The sequence below is a fragment of the Bufo bufo genome, chromosome 3 (assembly GCF_905171765.1).
Source record: "Bufo bufo chromosome 3, aBufBuf1.1, whole genome shotgun sequence".
Taxonomy (NCBI): Eukaryota; Metazoa; Chordata; class Amphibia; order Anura; family Bufonidae; genus Bufo; species Bufo bufo.
Window position 1 is genome coordinate 292,783,763 of NC_053391.1, and position 16,719 is coordinate 292,800,481.

Here is a 16,719-nt window from a genome sequence, read left to right on the forward strand (position 1 = left end):
ACAAAAAATAAAGTGAAAAAAATAAAGTTTTCCCCTAAAAAATGAAAAAGTTTCAAGTAAAAATAAACAAAAACGTCATTTTCCCCAAATAAAGATTAAAAAAATTGATAAAAAATAGGTGGGAAAAAAAGTTGACATATTAGGTATCGCTGTGTCCGTATCGACCAGCTCTATAAACATATCACATGACCTAACCCCTCAGATGAACACCGTAAAAAATAAAAACTGTGCTAAATAAAAAAAAAATTGTCACCTTACATCACAAAAAGTACAACAGCAAGCGATCAAAAAGGCGTATGCCCACCAAAAAAGTACCAATCTAACCGTCACCTCATCCCGCAAAAAATTAGCCCCTACCTGAAACAATCGCCCAAAAAAGTAAAAAAAACTATGGCTCAGAATATGGAGACACTAAAACATAATTTTTTTTTGTTTTAAAAAAGCTGTTATTGTGTAAAACTTACATAAATAAAAAAAGTATACATATTAGGTATCGCCGTGTCCGTTTTGACCGGCTCTATAAAAATATCACATGACCTAACCCCTCAGATGAACAGCGTAAAAAATAAAAACTGTGCTAAATAAACCATTTTTGTCACCTTACATCACAAAAAGTGTAATAGCAAGCGATCAAAAAGTCATATGCACCCCAAAATAGTGCCAATCAAACCGTCATCTCATCCCGCAAAAAATGAGACCCTACCTGAGATAATTGCCCAAAAACTGAAAAAACTATGGCTCTCAGACTATGGAAACACTAAAACATTATTATTTTTTGTTTAAAAAATGAAATCATTGTGTAAAACTTACATAAATAAAAAAAAGTATTCATATTAGGTATCACCGCGTCCATATCGACGGGCTCTATGAAAATTTCACATGACCTAACCCCTCAGGTGAATACCGTAAAAAAATATAAATATAAACGGTGTAATAAAAGCCATTTTTTGTCACCTTACATCACAAAAAGTGTAATAGCAAGCGATCAAAAAGTCACACGCACCCCAAAATAGTGCCAATCAAACCGTCATCTCATCCCGCAAAAATCATACCCTACCCAAGATAATCGCCCAAAAACTGAAAAAACTATGGCTCTCAGACTATGGAAACACTAAAACATGATTTTTTTTGTTTCAAAAATGAAATCATTGTATAAAACTTACATAAATAAAATAAAGTATACATATTAGGTATTTCTGCGTCTGTAACAACCTGGTCTATAAAAATATCACATGATCTAACCTGTCAGATGAATGTTGTAAATAACAAAAAATAAAAACGGTGCCAAAACAGCTATTTCTTGTTACCTTGCCTCACAAAAAGTGTAATATAGAGCAACCAAAAATCATATGTACCCTAAAATAGTACCAACAAAACTGCCACCCTATCCCGTAGTTTCTAAAATGGGGTCACTTTTTTGGAGTTTCTACTCTAGGGGTGCATCAGGGGGGCTTCAAATGGGACATGGTGTCAAAAAACCAGTCCAACAAAATCTGCCTTCCAAAAATCGTATGGCATTCCTTTCCTTCTGCGCCCTGCCGTGTGCCCGTACAGCAGTTTACGACCACATATGGGATGTTTCTGTAATCTACAGAATCAGGGCCATAAATAATGGGTTTTGTTTGGCTGTTAACCCTTGCTTTGTAACTGGAAAAAAAATATTAAAATGGAAAATCTGCCAAAAAAGTGAAATTTTGAAATTGTATCTCTATTTTCCATTAAATCTTGTGCAACACCTAAAGGGTTAACAAAGTTTGTAAAATCAGTTTTGAATACCTTGAGGGGTGTAGTTTCTTAGATGGGGTCACTTTTATGGAGTTTCTACTCTAGGGGTGCATCAGGGGGGCTTCAAATGGGACATGGTGTCAAAAAACTAGTCCAGCAAAATCAGCCCTCCAAAAACCAAACGGCGAACCTTTCACTCTACGCCCCGCTGTGTGGCCGTACAGTAGTTTACGGCCACATATGGGGTGTTTCTGTAAACAGCAGAGTCAGGGCAATAAAGATACAGTCTTGTTTGGCTGTTAACCCTTGCTTTGTTAGTGGAAAAAATGAATTAAAATGGAAAATTAGGCAAAAAAACGAAATTCTCAAATTTCATCCCCATTTGCCAATAACTCTTGTGCAACACCTAAAGGGTTAACGAAGTTTGTAAAATCAGTTTTGAATACCTTGAGGGGTGTAGTTTATAGAATGATGTCATTTTTGGGCGGTTTCTATTATGTAAGCCTCGCAAAGTGACTTCAGACCTGTAGTGGTCCCTAAAAATTGTTTTTTTGTAAATTTCAGAAAAATTTCAAGATTTGCTTCTAAACTTTTAAACCTTATAACATCCCCAAAAAATAAAATATCATTCCCAAAATAATTCAAACATGAAGTAGACATATGGGGAATGTAAAGTCATCACAATTTTTGGGGGTATTAATATGTATTACAGAAGTAGAGAAACTGAAACTTTGAAATTTGCTATTTTTTTTAAATTTTTGTTAAATTAGGTATTTTTTGTGCAAAAAAATAATATTTTTTTTACTTCATTTACTGTCATGAAGTACAATATGTGATGAAAAAACTATCTTTGAATAGCCTGGATAAGTCAAAGCGTTTTAAAGTTATCAGCACTTAAAGTGACACTGGTCAGATTTGCAAAAAATGGCCTGGTCCTAAGGTGAAATAAATAAAAATGATGGCTGGCACTCTACTAAGTATGGTGTCTTCGGTGCTCAATGATGGAGATTTCCTCCGAAATAATAGTATCGAATAATTCACGGCACTCTAAATTTTGATATGAAGGAAAAAGTAAATGTTATTTTGAAATGCCACCAGGAAATATCAGTTATAAGGGCCAACGTTTCGGTCCTCCCGGACCTTGTTCACGGCCTCCAAGTAAACCTGATTTGGGAAGGGTGGCGTCAATTATTCGATACTAAGGTGAAATAAGGCTGTGTCCTTAAGGAGTTAATAATGCTCCCATTTAAGCCCCAGCTTAAATAATGTCCCCCATAGTGTAGGATTTTTTTTTTTGTGCCCCCAGCTTTGATAATGACCCCAGCTTAAAGGGAACCTGTTATGTGGATATTTGATTATAATCTAACTAATTATATACAATCATTAACTACTAAAAAGTACCTTAGATGTATTCACTTACTGGTGTGACAGATGGTTATCTCATAATATACACACAAAGATGCCGCATGCTAATGAGATGATTTGAGTCCAGCGTGATGTCATTGAGTCCAGCGTATATTTAATTTAGAGCTATAGCCACTCCCTTGCCCACCTGCTGCTGATTCATATGGAAAATAACTGTCAATCAGCAGCAGGTGGGCGGGGAGTGTCAGGAGCTCATAAATATTCAGGACTCATCATTATCAGCTGGAGCTTTTCAATACAAGATGTTGGCAGATTGACTGGGTCAATTAAATAAAGTGAGCCAGCATTTTGCTAAGAGAATCAGTCGCTTATTTATGTTGCCCTTAGTTAGGGCACCATAAAGCTGGTGACAGGTTCCCTTTAAATCATTTCCCCATTGTGTATCTAATGCCCCCATAATGGCCCCCAGCTGTTCTTTAAGTTGAATTGATAAAAAAAAAAAACTCTCCTCATCCACTTGATAACGCTGCAGCAGTCTCTTCTCTCTTAATTGAACAGGACCTGCAATGTGCGCAATGATGTCACCAAGCTCTCCCACGTGGCTACATCATCACGCATATCGCAGGTACCTAAATGGCCATATTGTTAGGGTACTTTCACACTTGCGGCAGGACGGATCCGACATGCTGTTCACCATGTCGGATCCGTCCTGCCGCTATTTCGCCGTGCTGCCGGACTGCCGCTCCGTCCCCATTGACTATAATGGGGACGTGGGCGGAGCTCCGGTGCAGCACGACGGTGCACGGCGAAAGCCGCCGGACTAAAAAGTCCTGCATGTCCGACCAATGGCCATATTGTTAATGGCCGTCAGATGTGTGCACTCCAGTCTAAGCTGCCGTTAAAAACTGTCACATTGATTTTAAATGGTGTCCGTCTGGCCGTGGAAAGGCCAAGAATAGGACATGTTCTATTTTTGGACAGACTCTATTCTCTGACCGTTAAAAGAACTGCCATGGGAATAGCCCCATAGACTTTCATTGATGTTAAAAATGGCTGTGTGACGGCCGTTACTGAAACCTGAGGCCTTATATATCAGTCTTGGATATCAACTGAGACTCTGGCTATAATTGTCTCTGCCTGCTGTCTTTATTTTGGTCTCTCTCTCCATCTTTCCTCTTTCTCTCTCGCTCTGTCTGTCCCCCTCTCGCTTATTTCTTTTTGTTTTGTTTTTGTTTTCAGTGCCAGAGTACAGCACCTCGGTTATTTTAGGCAGTCCCATAGAGAATAAATGGAGTGGCAAGGTGCATACTCGTCCTTAAACTCCATCAGGGCAGGAGGAATATGGGACCCCATTCTTTAGATCAGTGGGGGTCCCATCCGTCACACCCCTATCAATCGGGTAGTTATCCCCCTATGCTATGTACATGCGATAACTTTATAGTGGTTTACTAAGTGCTTTATACTGATGACTTATCGTCGGGATAGCTCATCAGTTTACGGTCAGTGGTGGGATGACTCTGCCACCTCGCCAATCAGCCTCTACCTAAACTAGTGACTTCACATTCATCAGTCAAATTGCATATCATGAGAAAGGGGCTGAGCTGCTATGGCAAGAATAGTGACTATCCTATGGATGGTGCAGTGCTTGGTAAGTTGTGAGGAGGCCACTCTTCAAACAGCTGATCCTAAAGACAGGTCATCAGTATAAAACATTTGGAAAACCCCTTAAATACTTGACCCAATCCCTAAAAAAAATGTAAATGAATTATAACAGCAGCAGTGATCGTTTTGAGTGGAATTTAGGGGATGTGTTTATTTATATTATTGGACTCTCGCTACTGGAACTGAGTGACAGGAAGCCGGTGAGTGACTTTATTATTTTTGAATTAGCACTCTATTCACCAAACTAAAAACTGACATAAATGCTGGAAGGTTTTGTTTACACTGTGTGGTGGATTGTTCTTTAAAAATAATTTGAAAGATTTAGCTCTGTCTTTTTGTTTGTATAGAAAGCTGTGCTGATGGATCATGGAATTCGTCGACTAACATTTTTAGTAGCACAAAAGGTAATATATTGTTTTGTTCTCTGTATTGTGAGATATGTGCCTCCTCAGTCTCCACACAAGTGCACATACACACGCATACAGGCTTTTTAAAAAGTTAAATATTTGTCCTAAAATTTTACAACTGTATTTCAGAAAAGACAGGATAGATGATACATGTATGATCTTTGTGGCCCCAGTACTAGAATCGCTACAACAAGGATTGCAAGTCAGCACATTCCTACTTATTGCATGACCTCAGCTGTGATTGACATTCTAGAGTATATGCAGTATTAATTAGTTCTATTAGCCAAATGGCACAATATTTTTGGTTTTGTGCCTTTTTGGGGAATAGGAATATGCATGGCTCTGAAATGTGTTGCCCTTTCATAAGGTACCATATTTAAGTCACAGATCTGCTTTTAGTCCCACCCTACTTGGTGACACCGCTGATTTTATATTAGTACCGGTAATATGGAGAAATTAAATAGGTGGCGTCCTATAAATGCTATTAACCCCTTAGCTACCACCAATATGCCTTTTTACAGTGGTCATTTGAGGGGCCTTATGTGGTCTGCCACCTTTTTACGGAGGCCCAGTCTAAGCTCTGCATGTGTCTCCTGTGCAGTGGAGAGTGGTGGCTTGGCTATCCCATGAGAGCTGTGATTAAGCTGTAGTGGTCTGGATTGGCAGAAACGCAGATCTGGGCCTTTGACCCCTTTGATGCTGCAGGCAATAGCGCCCACAGAATGTAATGGAGCGGACTCCCTCTGTCTCCCATCAGCACCACATGAATGAGATTGTGGGGTGCCAGTGTCGGTGCACGCATGCCAGGGCCTAGAGAAGCATGTCCCAGGATGTCAGTATAACACTTACAGTAAAATACATTGGACTGCATCCATAATGACCCATGCCAGATTCTCCTTATCCGTCAAGAAAATGGAATACAAAAAGTTATACATCTTAGAAGGCGAAGATGTAAAAAATGTCTAAAATCCCTTGGTCTTTAACCACTTCCCGACCGCCTAACGCACGGATGCGTCCTGGCGGTGGTCGATTCATTCCTCCTGGACGCATCCGTGCGTCATCTCGCGAGACGCGAGATTTCCTGTGAACACGTGCGCACAGGCGCGCGCGTTCACAGGAACTGCAGGTAAGCGAGTGGATCTACAGCCTGCCAGCGGCGATCGTTCGCTGGCAGGCTGTAGATGCGATTTTTTTAACCCCTAACAGGTATATTAGACGCTGTTTTGATAACAGCGTCTAATATACCTGGTCCTCTGGTGGTCCCTTTTGCTTGGATCGACCACCAGAGGACACAGGCTGCTCTGTAATAAGTAGCACCAAGCACCACACTACACTGCACCCCCCCTGTCACTTATTAACCCCTTATTAACCCCTGATCACCCCATATAGACTTCCTGATCACCCCCCTGTCATTGATCACCCCCCTGTCATTGATCACCCCCCTCTAAGGCTCCATTCAGATGTCCGTATGTGTTTTACGGATCCACGGATCCATGGATCGGATCCGCAAAACACATACGGACATCTGAATGGAGCCTTACAGGGGGGTGATCAATGACAGGGGGGTGATCACCCCATATAGACTCCCTGATCACCCCCCTGTCATTGATCACCCCCTTGTAAGGCTGGCTCCATTCAGAGGTCCGTATGTGTTTTGCGGATCCACTGATCCATGAAACACATACGGACGTCTGAATGGAGCTTTACAGGGGGGTGATCAATGACAGGGGGGTGATCACCCCATATAGACTCCCTGATCACCCCCCTGTCATTGATCACCCCCTTGTAAGGCTGGCTCCATTCAGAGGTCCGTATGTGTTTTGCGGATCCACTGATCCATGGATCGGGTCCGCAAAACACATACGGACGTCTGAATGGAGCCTTACAGGGGTGTGATCACCCCATCTAGACTCCCTGATCACCCCCCTGTCATTGATCACCCCCGTGTCATTGATCACCCCCCTGTAAGGCTCCATACAGACGTCCGTATGTGTTTTGCGGATCCGTGGATCGCCAAAACACGGACACCGCAGATCCGCAATACACATACGGACGTCTGAATGGAGCCTTACAGGGGTGTGATCAATGACGGGGGGGTGATCACCCCATATAGACTCCCTGATCACCCCCCTGTCATTGATCACCCCCCTGTAAGGCTCCATTCAGACATTTTTTTTGGCACAAGTTAGCGGAAATAGTTATTTTGTTTTTGTTTTTTCTTACAAAGTCTCATATTCCACTAACTTGTGACAAAAAATTAAATCTCACATGAACTCACCATACCCCTCACGGAATCCAAATGCGTAAAATTTTTTAGACATTTATATTCCAGACTTCTTCTCACGCTTTAGGGCCCCTAAAATGCCAGGGCAGTATAAATACCCCACATGTGACCCCATTTCGGAAAGGAGACACCCCAAGGTATTCGCTGAGGGTCATATTGAGTCCATGAAAGATTGAACTTTTTGTCCCAAGTTAGCGGAAAGGGAGACTTTGTGAAAAAAAATAATTTTTTTTTTTTTCGCTAACTTGTGCCAAAAATAAATAAATTTCTATGAACTCGCCATGCCCCTCATTAAATACCTTGGGGTGTCTTCTTTCCAAAATGGGGTCACATGTGGGGTATTTATACTGCCCTGGCATTTTAGGGGCCCTAAAGCGTGAGAAGAAGTCTGGAATATAAATGTCTAAAAAATTTTACGCATTTGGATTCCGTGAGGGGTATGGTGAGTTCATGTGAGATCTAATTTTTTGTCACAAGTTAGTGGAATATGAGACTTTGTAAGAAAAAACAAAACAAAACAAAAACAAAAACAAAATAACTATTTCCGCTAACTTGTGCCAAAAAAAATGTCTGAATGGAGCCTTACAGGGGGGTGATCAATGACAGGGGGGTGATCAGGGAGTCTATATGGGGTGATCACCCCCCCATCATTGATCACACCCCTGTAAGGCTCAATTCAGACGTCCGTATGTGTATTGCGGATCTGCGGTGTCCGTGTTTTGCGGATCCACGGCGCGTGAGAAGAAGTCTGGGATCCAAATGTCTAAAAATGCCCTCCTAAAAGGAATTTGGGCCCCTTTGCGCATCTAGGCTGCAAAAAAGTGTCACACGTGGTATCGCCGTACTCAGGAGAAGTTGGGGAATGTGTTTTGGGGTGTCATTTTACATATACCCATGCTGGGTGAGATAAATATCTTGGTCAAATGCCAACTTTGTATAAAAAAATGGGAAAAGTTGTCTTTTGCCGAGATATTTCTCTCACCCAGCATGGGTATATGTAAAAAGACACCCCAAAACACATTGCCCAACTTCTTCTGAGTACGGCGATACCAGATGTGTGACACTTTTTTGCAGCCTAGGTGGGCAAATGGGCCCACATTCCAAAGAGCACCTTTCGGATTTCACAGGGCATTTTTTACACATTTTGATTTCAAACTACTTCTCACGCATTAGGGCCCCTAAAATGCCAGGGCAGTATAACTACCCCACAAGTGACCCCATTTTGGAAAGAAGACACCCCAAGGTATTCCGTGAGGGGCATGGCGAGTTCCTAGAATTTTTAATTTTTTGTCATAAGTTAGCGGAAAATTATGATTTTATTTTATTTTATTTTTTTATTACAAAGTCTCATATTCCACTAACTTGTGACAAAAAATAAAAAGTTCTATGAACTCATTATGCCCATCACGAAATACCTTGGGGTGTCTTCTTTCCAAAATGGGGTCACTTGTGGGGTAATTATACTGCCCTGGCATTTTAGGGGCCCTAATGTGTGAGAAGTAGTTTGAAATCAAAATGTGTAAAAAATGCCCTGTGAAATCCGAAAGGTGCTCTTTGGAATAGGGGCCCCTTTGCCGACCTAGGCTGCAAAAAAGTGTCACACATGTGGTATCGCCGTACTCAGGAGAAGTTGGGCAATGTGTTTTGGGGTGTCATTTTAAATATACCCATGCTGGGTGAGAGAAATATCTCGGCAAAAGACAACTTTTCCCATTTTTTTTATACAAAGTTGGCATTTGACCGAGATATTTATCTCACCCAGCATGGGTATATGTAAAATGACACCCCAAAACACATTGCCCAACCTCTCCTGAGTACGGCGATACCACATGTGTGACACTTTTTTGCAGCCTAGGTCGGCAAAGGGGCCCACATTCCAAAGAGCACCTTTAGGATTTCACAGGGCATTTTTAACACATTTTGATTTCAAACTACTTCCCACACATTAGGGCCCCTAAAATGCCAGGGCAGTATAACTACCCCACAAGTGACCCCATTTTGGAAAGAAGATATCCCAAGGTATTTCGTGATGGGCATAGTGAGTTCATGGAAGTTTTTATTTTTTGTCACAAGTTAGTGGAATATGAGACTTTGTAAGGAAAAAAAAAATCATCATTTTCCGCTAACTTGTGACAAAAAATAAAAAGTTCTATGAACTCACTAAGCCCATCAGCGAATACCTTAGGGTGTCTACTTTCCGAAATGGGGTTATTTGTGGGGTTTTTCTACTGTCTGGGCATTGTAGAACCTCAGGAAACATGACAGGTGCTCAGAAAGTCAGAGCTGCTTCAAAAAGCGGAAATTCACATTTTTGTACCATAGTTTGTAAACGCTATAACTTTTACCCAAACCATTTTTTTTTTTTACCCAAACATTTTTTTTTTTTATCAAAGACATGTAGAACAATAAATTTAGAGAAAAATTTATATATAGATGTCGTTTTTTTAGAAAAATGTTACAACTGAAAGTGAAAAATGACATTTTTTTGCAAAAATTTCATTAAATTTCGATTAATAACAAAAAAAGTAAAAATGTCAGCAGCAATGAAATACCACCAAATGAAAGCTCTATTAGTGAGAAGAAAAGGAGGTAAAATTAATTTGGGTGGTAAGTTGCATGAAGGGTGTTTAAGCTAGGGGAGCTGAGGTGGTTAAAGGGCATCTGTCAACAGATTTGTACCTATGAAACTGGCTGAGCTATTGCGTGAGTGCTTGGCATTTGAAGATATCTGTGTTGGTCCCATGTTCATATGCATTGCTGAGAAAAATGAAGTTTTAATATATGCATATGAGCCTCTAGGAGCAGTAGGGGGGTTGCCATTACACCTAGAGGCTCCACTTTATCTGCATCTGATGCTCCCTCTCCACTTTCATTTGACTATATATCAATCTACTCAGCTCGTCCTGCTTCAGTTCAGACATTTTGTTCAACATGACAGGTTTCCTTTAATGAAAAACTGACCTGCTTTATTTTAAATTGCATCTTGCATAGAGGAACAGTAAAAATTTAGAATTATATTAAGGAATGTCTAAATGAGCATTACCCTTTTATTTTTAAAAGAGCAACAAAATTTGGAAATACAAGATTGTGCAACATCTGTTTTGTTTTCCTGAAATGGTTTTGAAACTTACTTTATCATAATTTTGGTTAAAATATTGCGTAATTTTAGGGTCCGCAAAATGGGTCCGCATCCGTTCTGCAATTTTGCAGAACAGCTGCGGACCCATTTATTTTCAATGGGGCCGGAATGTGCTATCCGCATTTGCGGATCCGGACTTCCGTTCCGCAAAAAAATAGAATAGGTCCTATTCTTGTCCGCAATTGCGGACAAGAAAAATTATTTTCTATGAGAGTGCTGGCGATGTGCGTTCCGCAAAACACATACGGACGTGTGAATGGACCCTTACTTGTAATTGCTGCACTAACCTGCTTTTCCTTCTTACCATTTTTTCCCCCTCAGGATTTCAGAAAGCAGATAAACTGTGAGGTAGACCAAAGGTTTCATGTGAGTATGCATAAGTAGCAGAAATGAAAGGGAATGTGTCATGAGAAAATGACTTATTGTTTAAATCGTGTTATGTTAAACATATTTTAATCAAGTCAAAGGGTTTTGGAACCGCGCTGCTAGAGACTATGTCTCCCGGTCATCAGTGAATGGCAAAAGGGTGTCAGCCCCTCTCCTCAATGCCCGCAGGATCCAGTCCTCCCCAGACCTCTTTCTCTGCAGGGTTGAAAGGGAATAGGCAGAATAGTGAAGCACCCTTAGCACTCTTTTTATAAAAGGTTTTATTCTTCTCACAAGGGTTCGTGAACAAAAGGCATAAAATACAAATCAGTCATCACGTTCCTGCCCGACCCGGGTTTCGCTACCTCGTTTCTTCAGGGGCGATAACTGCGTATGCTTGCAGTCAAGCCTCTTAAATAGCCCAGCTGATTTCATTACACAGGCCGGTATAGTTCCGGATCATAGCATAATTCCAAAACAACATTTACAAATCATACATAGTAAAATACCATCAATGGTCCTTTAGTACCATCACATCTAAGACATATAAATAAAAATAAAATACAATTACAAATAGAATTAAAACTGCGAGAGGATTTTCTCTCTCTCTTACCAGTTCATATGTATATATATATTTCCCTTTCGGGTTACCGCTATTGCATATGTTCAGTACATATCTCCAACCTCCTTATAGAAATTCCTATCCCATATCATAATCATACCGCCTAGTATCCCCAATGGTATAGACTTCGACCACAGTCTCGATAATACCGTATCCTAGTCTCCGCCTATTCCTAGGACGTAATACCTGTATTCTCCACCCACTTCAGGGACGTTTGTTCAAGTGTGTTCCACCTACTCCTGTTGCGTCACTCAGGTGTTCCCGACCCCTCCTCCATCCTGACGTCCGCATCACGCGGCACCACCGTTCAATCGAACAGTCAAGCCAGCATGACGTCACTCGAAGGTCCTTAAGAGGCCAGGTAGGGAACAGCCGACGGCGCCACCGGTGAAATCACTGTTTATTGTACATGGTTAAGACACAAGGTTCATCCCAATATTGATAACGCTGTTCCTTCGTTCCCCTCCCACTCCTGGGGTGCCACTCTGGTGTTCCTCCCCCACTATTGTAGCGTCACTCAGGTGTTCTCGACCCCGCCTCCACCCCGACGTCCACATCACGAGGCTCTACCGTCCAATAGAGCGGTCAAGCCAGCATGACGCCGCTCAAGGTCCTTAAGAGGCCAGGTACAGAACAGCCGATCACTCCACTGTTGGGAACAATTTATATTAAACATGGTTTGAGGTCAAATTCGATGTTCAGCCCACTGGGTTGTAGGGTCCCTAGCTTAAAAATCCACTCTACCTCTTTTCTGTTAATTTGTGCCAGTGAGTCCCCTCCGCGCCAGTGCGGCTTAACTGTTTCCACACCAGCAAATTTTAAACCTTGCAGATTTTTTCCATGCAACAGTTTAAAATGTGCTGATACGCTGTGGGTCATAAGGCCTTTCTTGATGTTCCGTAGGTGTTCTTGTATCCTAACCTTCAGCTTCCTGATTGTCCTTCCCACGTACTGGAGCCCACAAGGGCACTCCAGTACGTATATGATGCCCTCATTTTCGCACGAACAGTTATTTCTTATGCGAAATTCAGCCCCATTCTTTTTGGATACTATACAGTTAATATTCCTCTGTCGCTCTTTTGAATTCCGGTTTTTACAACCTGCACAAAATCCGCACCAGGTAAATTTTCCTACTTCCTTTTTCACCTTTATATTTACTGGGGGAATGGCACTATGTACGAGTTTTTCCTTGATGCTGGCCGCTTTTTTGAAAATAAAGGAGGGGTTCGCCGGTATTATTTTTCCTATTGTTGGGTCGTTTTTTAATACTCCCCAATTCTTTTTTACCATTTTCTTGATGTTATCAGACATGGAGCAAAACTTGGTCACAAATGAAAACCTATAGTCCCTATCCATCTTTTCCACTTTTTCTTTCATGTGTTCCTTTCTTCCCTCTTTTTCTATTTCCACATTTTGTATACACACATCTAGGTTGGCCTCATCATACCCTCTTTCCACAAACCTATTTTTGAGTACCCCACATTGTATTCCGTAATCACTCACTTATGTACAATTACGGGCCATTCTCTTGAACTGACCTTTCGGTATGTTCTTGAGCCATGGACCGTAATGACAGCTCTTCATATCAATGTAAGAATTTACATCTGTTTCCTTAAAATAGGAACTTGTTAGAAAGCGACCACTTTCCATCCGAATACACAGATCCAAAAAATTGACACTGATGTTACTGATCTCTCCCACAAATCGTAGGTTCCAGTCGTTATTATTCAACTGGGAAATAAAGGACTCAAGTCCCTCTCTCCCTCCTTCCCACACTAGGAGACAGTCATCAATATACTTCCTCCAGAAGGTCAATTTGCCCCCTGGGGTGTCCACTCCTAGTGTGGGAAGGATTGAGCTCTCCTCCCAAGCCCCCATAAAAATATTAGCAAAGGAATAGGCGGAGACTAGGATACGGTATTATCGAGACTGTGGTCGAAGTCTATACCATTGGGGATACTAGGCGGTATGATTATGATATGGGATAGGAATTTCTATAAGGAGGTTGGAGATATGTACTGAACATATGCAATAGCGGTAACCCGAAAGGGAAATATATATATATATACATATACATATGAACTGGTAAGAGAGAGAGAAAATCCTCTCGCAGTTTTAATTCTATTTGTAATTGTATTTTATTTTTATTTATATGTCTTAGATGTGATGGTACTAAAGGACCATTGATGGTATTTTACTATGTATGATTTGTAAATGTTGTTTTGGAATTATGCTATGATCCGGAACTATACCGGCCTGTGTAATGAAATCAGCTGGGCTATTTAAGAGGCTTGACTGCAAGCATGCGCAGTTATCGCCCCTGAAGAAGCGAGGTAGCGAAACCCGGGTCGGGCAGGAACGTGACGACTGATTTGTATTTTATGCCTTTTGTTCACGAACCCTTGTGAGTAGAATAAAACCTTTTATAAAAAGAGTGCTAAGGGTGCTTCACTATTCTGCCTATTCCCTTTCAACCCTGCAGAGAAAGAGGTCTGGGGAGGACTGGATCCTGCGGGCATTGAGGAGAGGGGCTGACACCCTTTTGCCATTCACTGATGACCGGGAGACATAGTCTCTAGCAGCGCGGTTCCAAAACCCTTTGACTTGTCTATATCAGTGTGAACGACCTACCACACTATTCCGGGACCAGCAGCAGCGCAAGTAACTTGTCCGTGTTGGGACACAGGACTGACTTTTTGTTCTTTGTATTTAAACATATTTTAATGCATAATTATCCATGTCACTATCTGTATTGTAAAAAAATTCTACCATTCTACAGTTTTCGCATTGGCTGCTAAGCCTAATAGGTCTGTTCAGATCACTTTTCACCATTCATCTCACTATCATAGGTAGGATTAGAATAAAAGATATATATACACTACACGCTAAAATTTAGGGATATTTGACTTGTGGGTTAAGTTTCAGGATGAACCTAAACTGCACTCAAACCTTTACACTTGAACTTAAAGAGGACTGTTCACTGCTCCTGACAGGCCTATTTTAATAGCTACATGCATTCCCTGTGTAATAACAATTCTGGAGCATCTATTCTTATGACTTTGTGATGTGCCATTCCTTTATTATTCCTACTAGAAGTTATGAATTTGTTGCTAGCAATCTGCAGTAAGGGTACAGAGGGGTGTTAACCAGTTGGGGGGGTGGGTGTACCTGCAAAGTCTCACTTTATCCATTCAGTGCTGCCATTCTGACTGTGCAAGGACACCCCCCCAACTGGTTAACACCCCTCTGTACCTTTACTGCCGACAGCTAACAATTAATTTATAAGTAGAAATTATAAAGGAATGCCACAACATATAGTCCTAAGAATAGATGCTCCAGAATTGTTATTACATAGGGGATGCATGAAGCTATTAACTTGTAGAGGACCTGTGCCGTACATGTATGGCGCTGGTCGAAGTGACTTAAGGACCAGAGGCACAGATATGCCGGCGTATTAACCCCTTGTATGCCTCAGTCAATGCTGACCGCGGCATGCAGAGTTTTTGCGGAGGGTACGCGTTCCCTCCGCATCTCTATCGGGGCTTGCCCTCTACGGAAGCCTGTGAGATCCAGCCCCTTAGACTGTGTTTCACAGGCAGGCTTTCAGCATACAAGCTGACAGTCAATGCATTACAATACAGGATGTATTGTAATGTATTGTAGAGGGGATCAGACCCCAGAAGTTGAAGTCCCAGAGTAGGACAAAAAAAAGTAAAAAATAAAAAAGTGTTTTTCATAATAAAAAAAGAAAGTTTCAAGTAAAAAAAAAACACCCCAAAATAAAACACATAAAATTGTAAAAAAAAAATAAAAATAGAAAAAAAAGAAAACCAGACAAATTGAGTATTTCCGTGTCCGTAACGACCGGCTGTATAAAAATTTCACATGATCCCCCCAAACGCTGTAGAAAAAATAAAATAAAAACTGTTCTAAAACAACCATTTTTTTGTCACCTTACATAACAAAAAGTGCAACACCTAGCGATCAAAAAGGTGTATGCCCCCAAAATAGTACCAATCACACAGTCACCTGATCAAAATGAGCCCCTGCATTAAACAATAGGGCAAAAAACTTTGAGCGAACTTCAAGTTTTGAAGTTTGGGTATATGCTGAATTGCGTTATGGATTAGTTTACCACGTAACCTAACGCAATTCCATGACGGAATGAAAGAGGACCTTTCACCTCTCCTGACATGCCTATTTTAATAGCTATATGAATTATGTAATAACAGTTCTGTAGCATCTATTCTTATGTCTGTATGTTGTGCCATTCCTTTTATTATTTGCACTAGAAGTTATGAATGAATTGCTGTTATTCTGCAGTAAGGGTACAGAGGGGTGGTAACCAGTTGGGGGAATAGATACTCCAGAATTGTTGTTACATGGGAAATGCATGGTTATTAAAACAGGCATGTCTGGAGTGGTGAAAGGTCGTCCTTAAAGGGCTTCTGTCACCCCCACAACACATTTTTCATTTTTGGGCTTGTTAAAATCCTTATTGAACGACTATTCCCTATATAGAGCTCTTACCTTGGTCTGTGGCTTCGTTTCATTAAAAATCGATCTTTTAAAATATGCAAATGACTTCACTACCAGCAAGTAGACACCCTACTTGCTGATAGTGAAGTCATTTGCATATTTTAAAAGATCGATTTTTAATGAAACGAAGCCACAGACCAAGGTAAGAGCCCTATATTGGGAATAGTCGTTCAATAAGGATTTTAACAAGCCCAAAAATGAAAAATGTGTTTTGGGGGTGACAGAAGCCCTTTAAGTCCAAGACTAGAGCATAAAGTGTCTTGAAAAAAGTATTCTTACTCCTTTAACTTTTCCCACAAACTTGAATGTATTTTATTGAGATTTTATTTGCTAGACCAACACAAAGTAGCAAGTGTGTGAAAAGTGAAAAGAAAATTACACCTAGTTTTCAAAAATTTTCATAACTAAAAATCTAAGTGTGCTGTGCATTTGTATTCAGTCCCCTGTATTCTGATGCACCTATATAAAATCCAGTGTGACCAACTGCCTTCAGAAGTCACCTAATTAGTAATGATTTCACTTGTGTGAAATTTATTCTGAATGTAACTACATCTCTTCTGTGAAGGCATCAGAAGTTCGTTAAAGAACATTAGTAATCAAACTGCATCAT

At 40.8% G+C, this 16,719-nt stretch overlaps 1 protein-coding gene across 1 annotated transcript in view; it reads left to right on the forward strand.

The window, feature by feature from the left end:
* Positions 1-16,719, forward strand: part of ACACA (acetyl-CoA carboxylase alpha) — a 993,014-nt gene that overhangs the window by 552,073 nt on the left and 424,222 nt on the right. The window contains exons 33-34 of the mRNA XM_040424192.1: positions 5,100-5,156; positions 10,904-10,948. Coding sequence (XP_040280126.1) covers positions 5,100-5,156; positions 10,904-10,948 — 102 coding nt within the window. The remainder of the gene's footprint in view (positions 1-5,099; positions 5,157-10,903; positions 10,949-16,719) is intronic.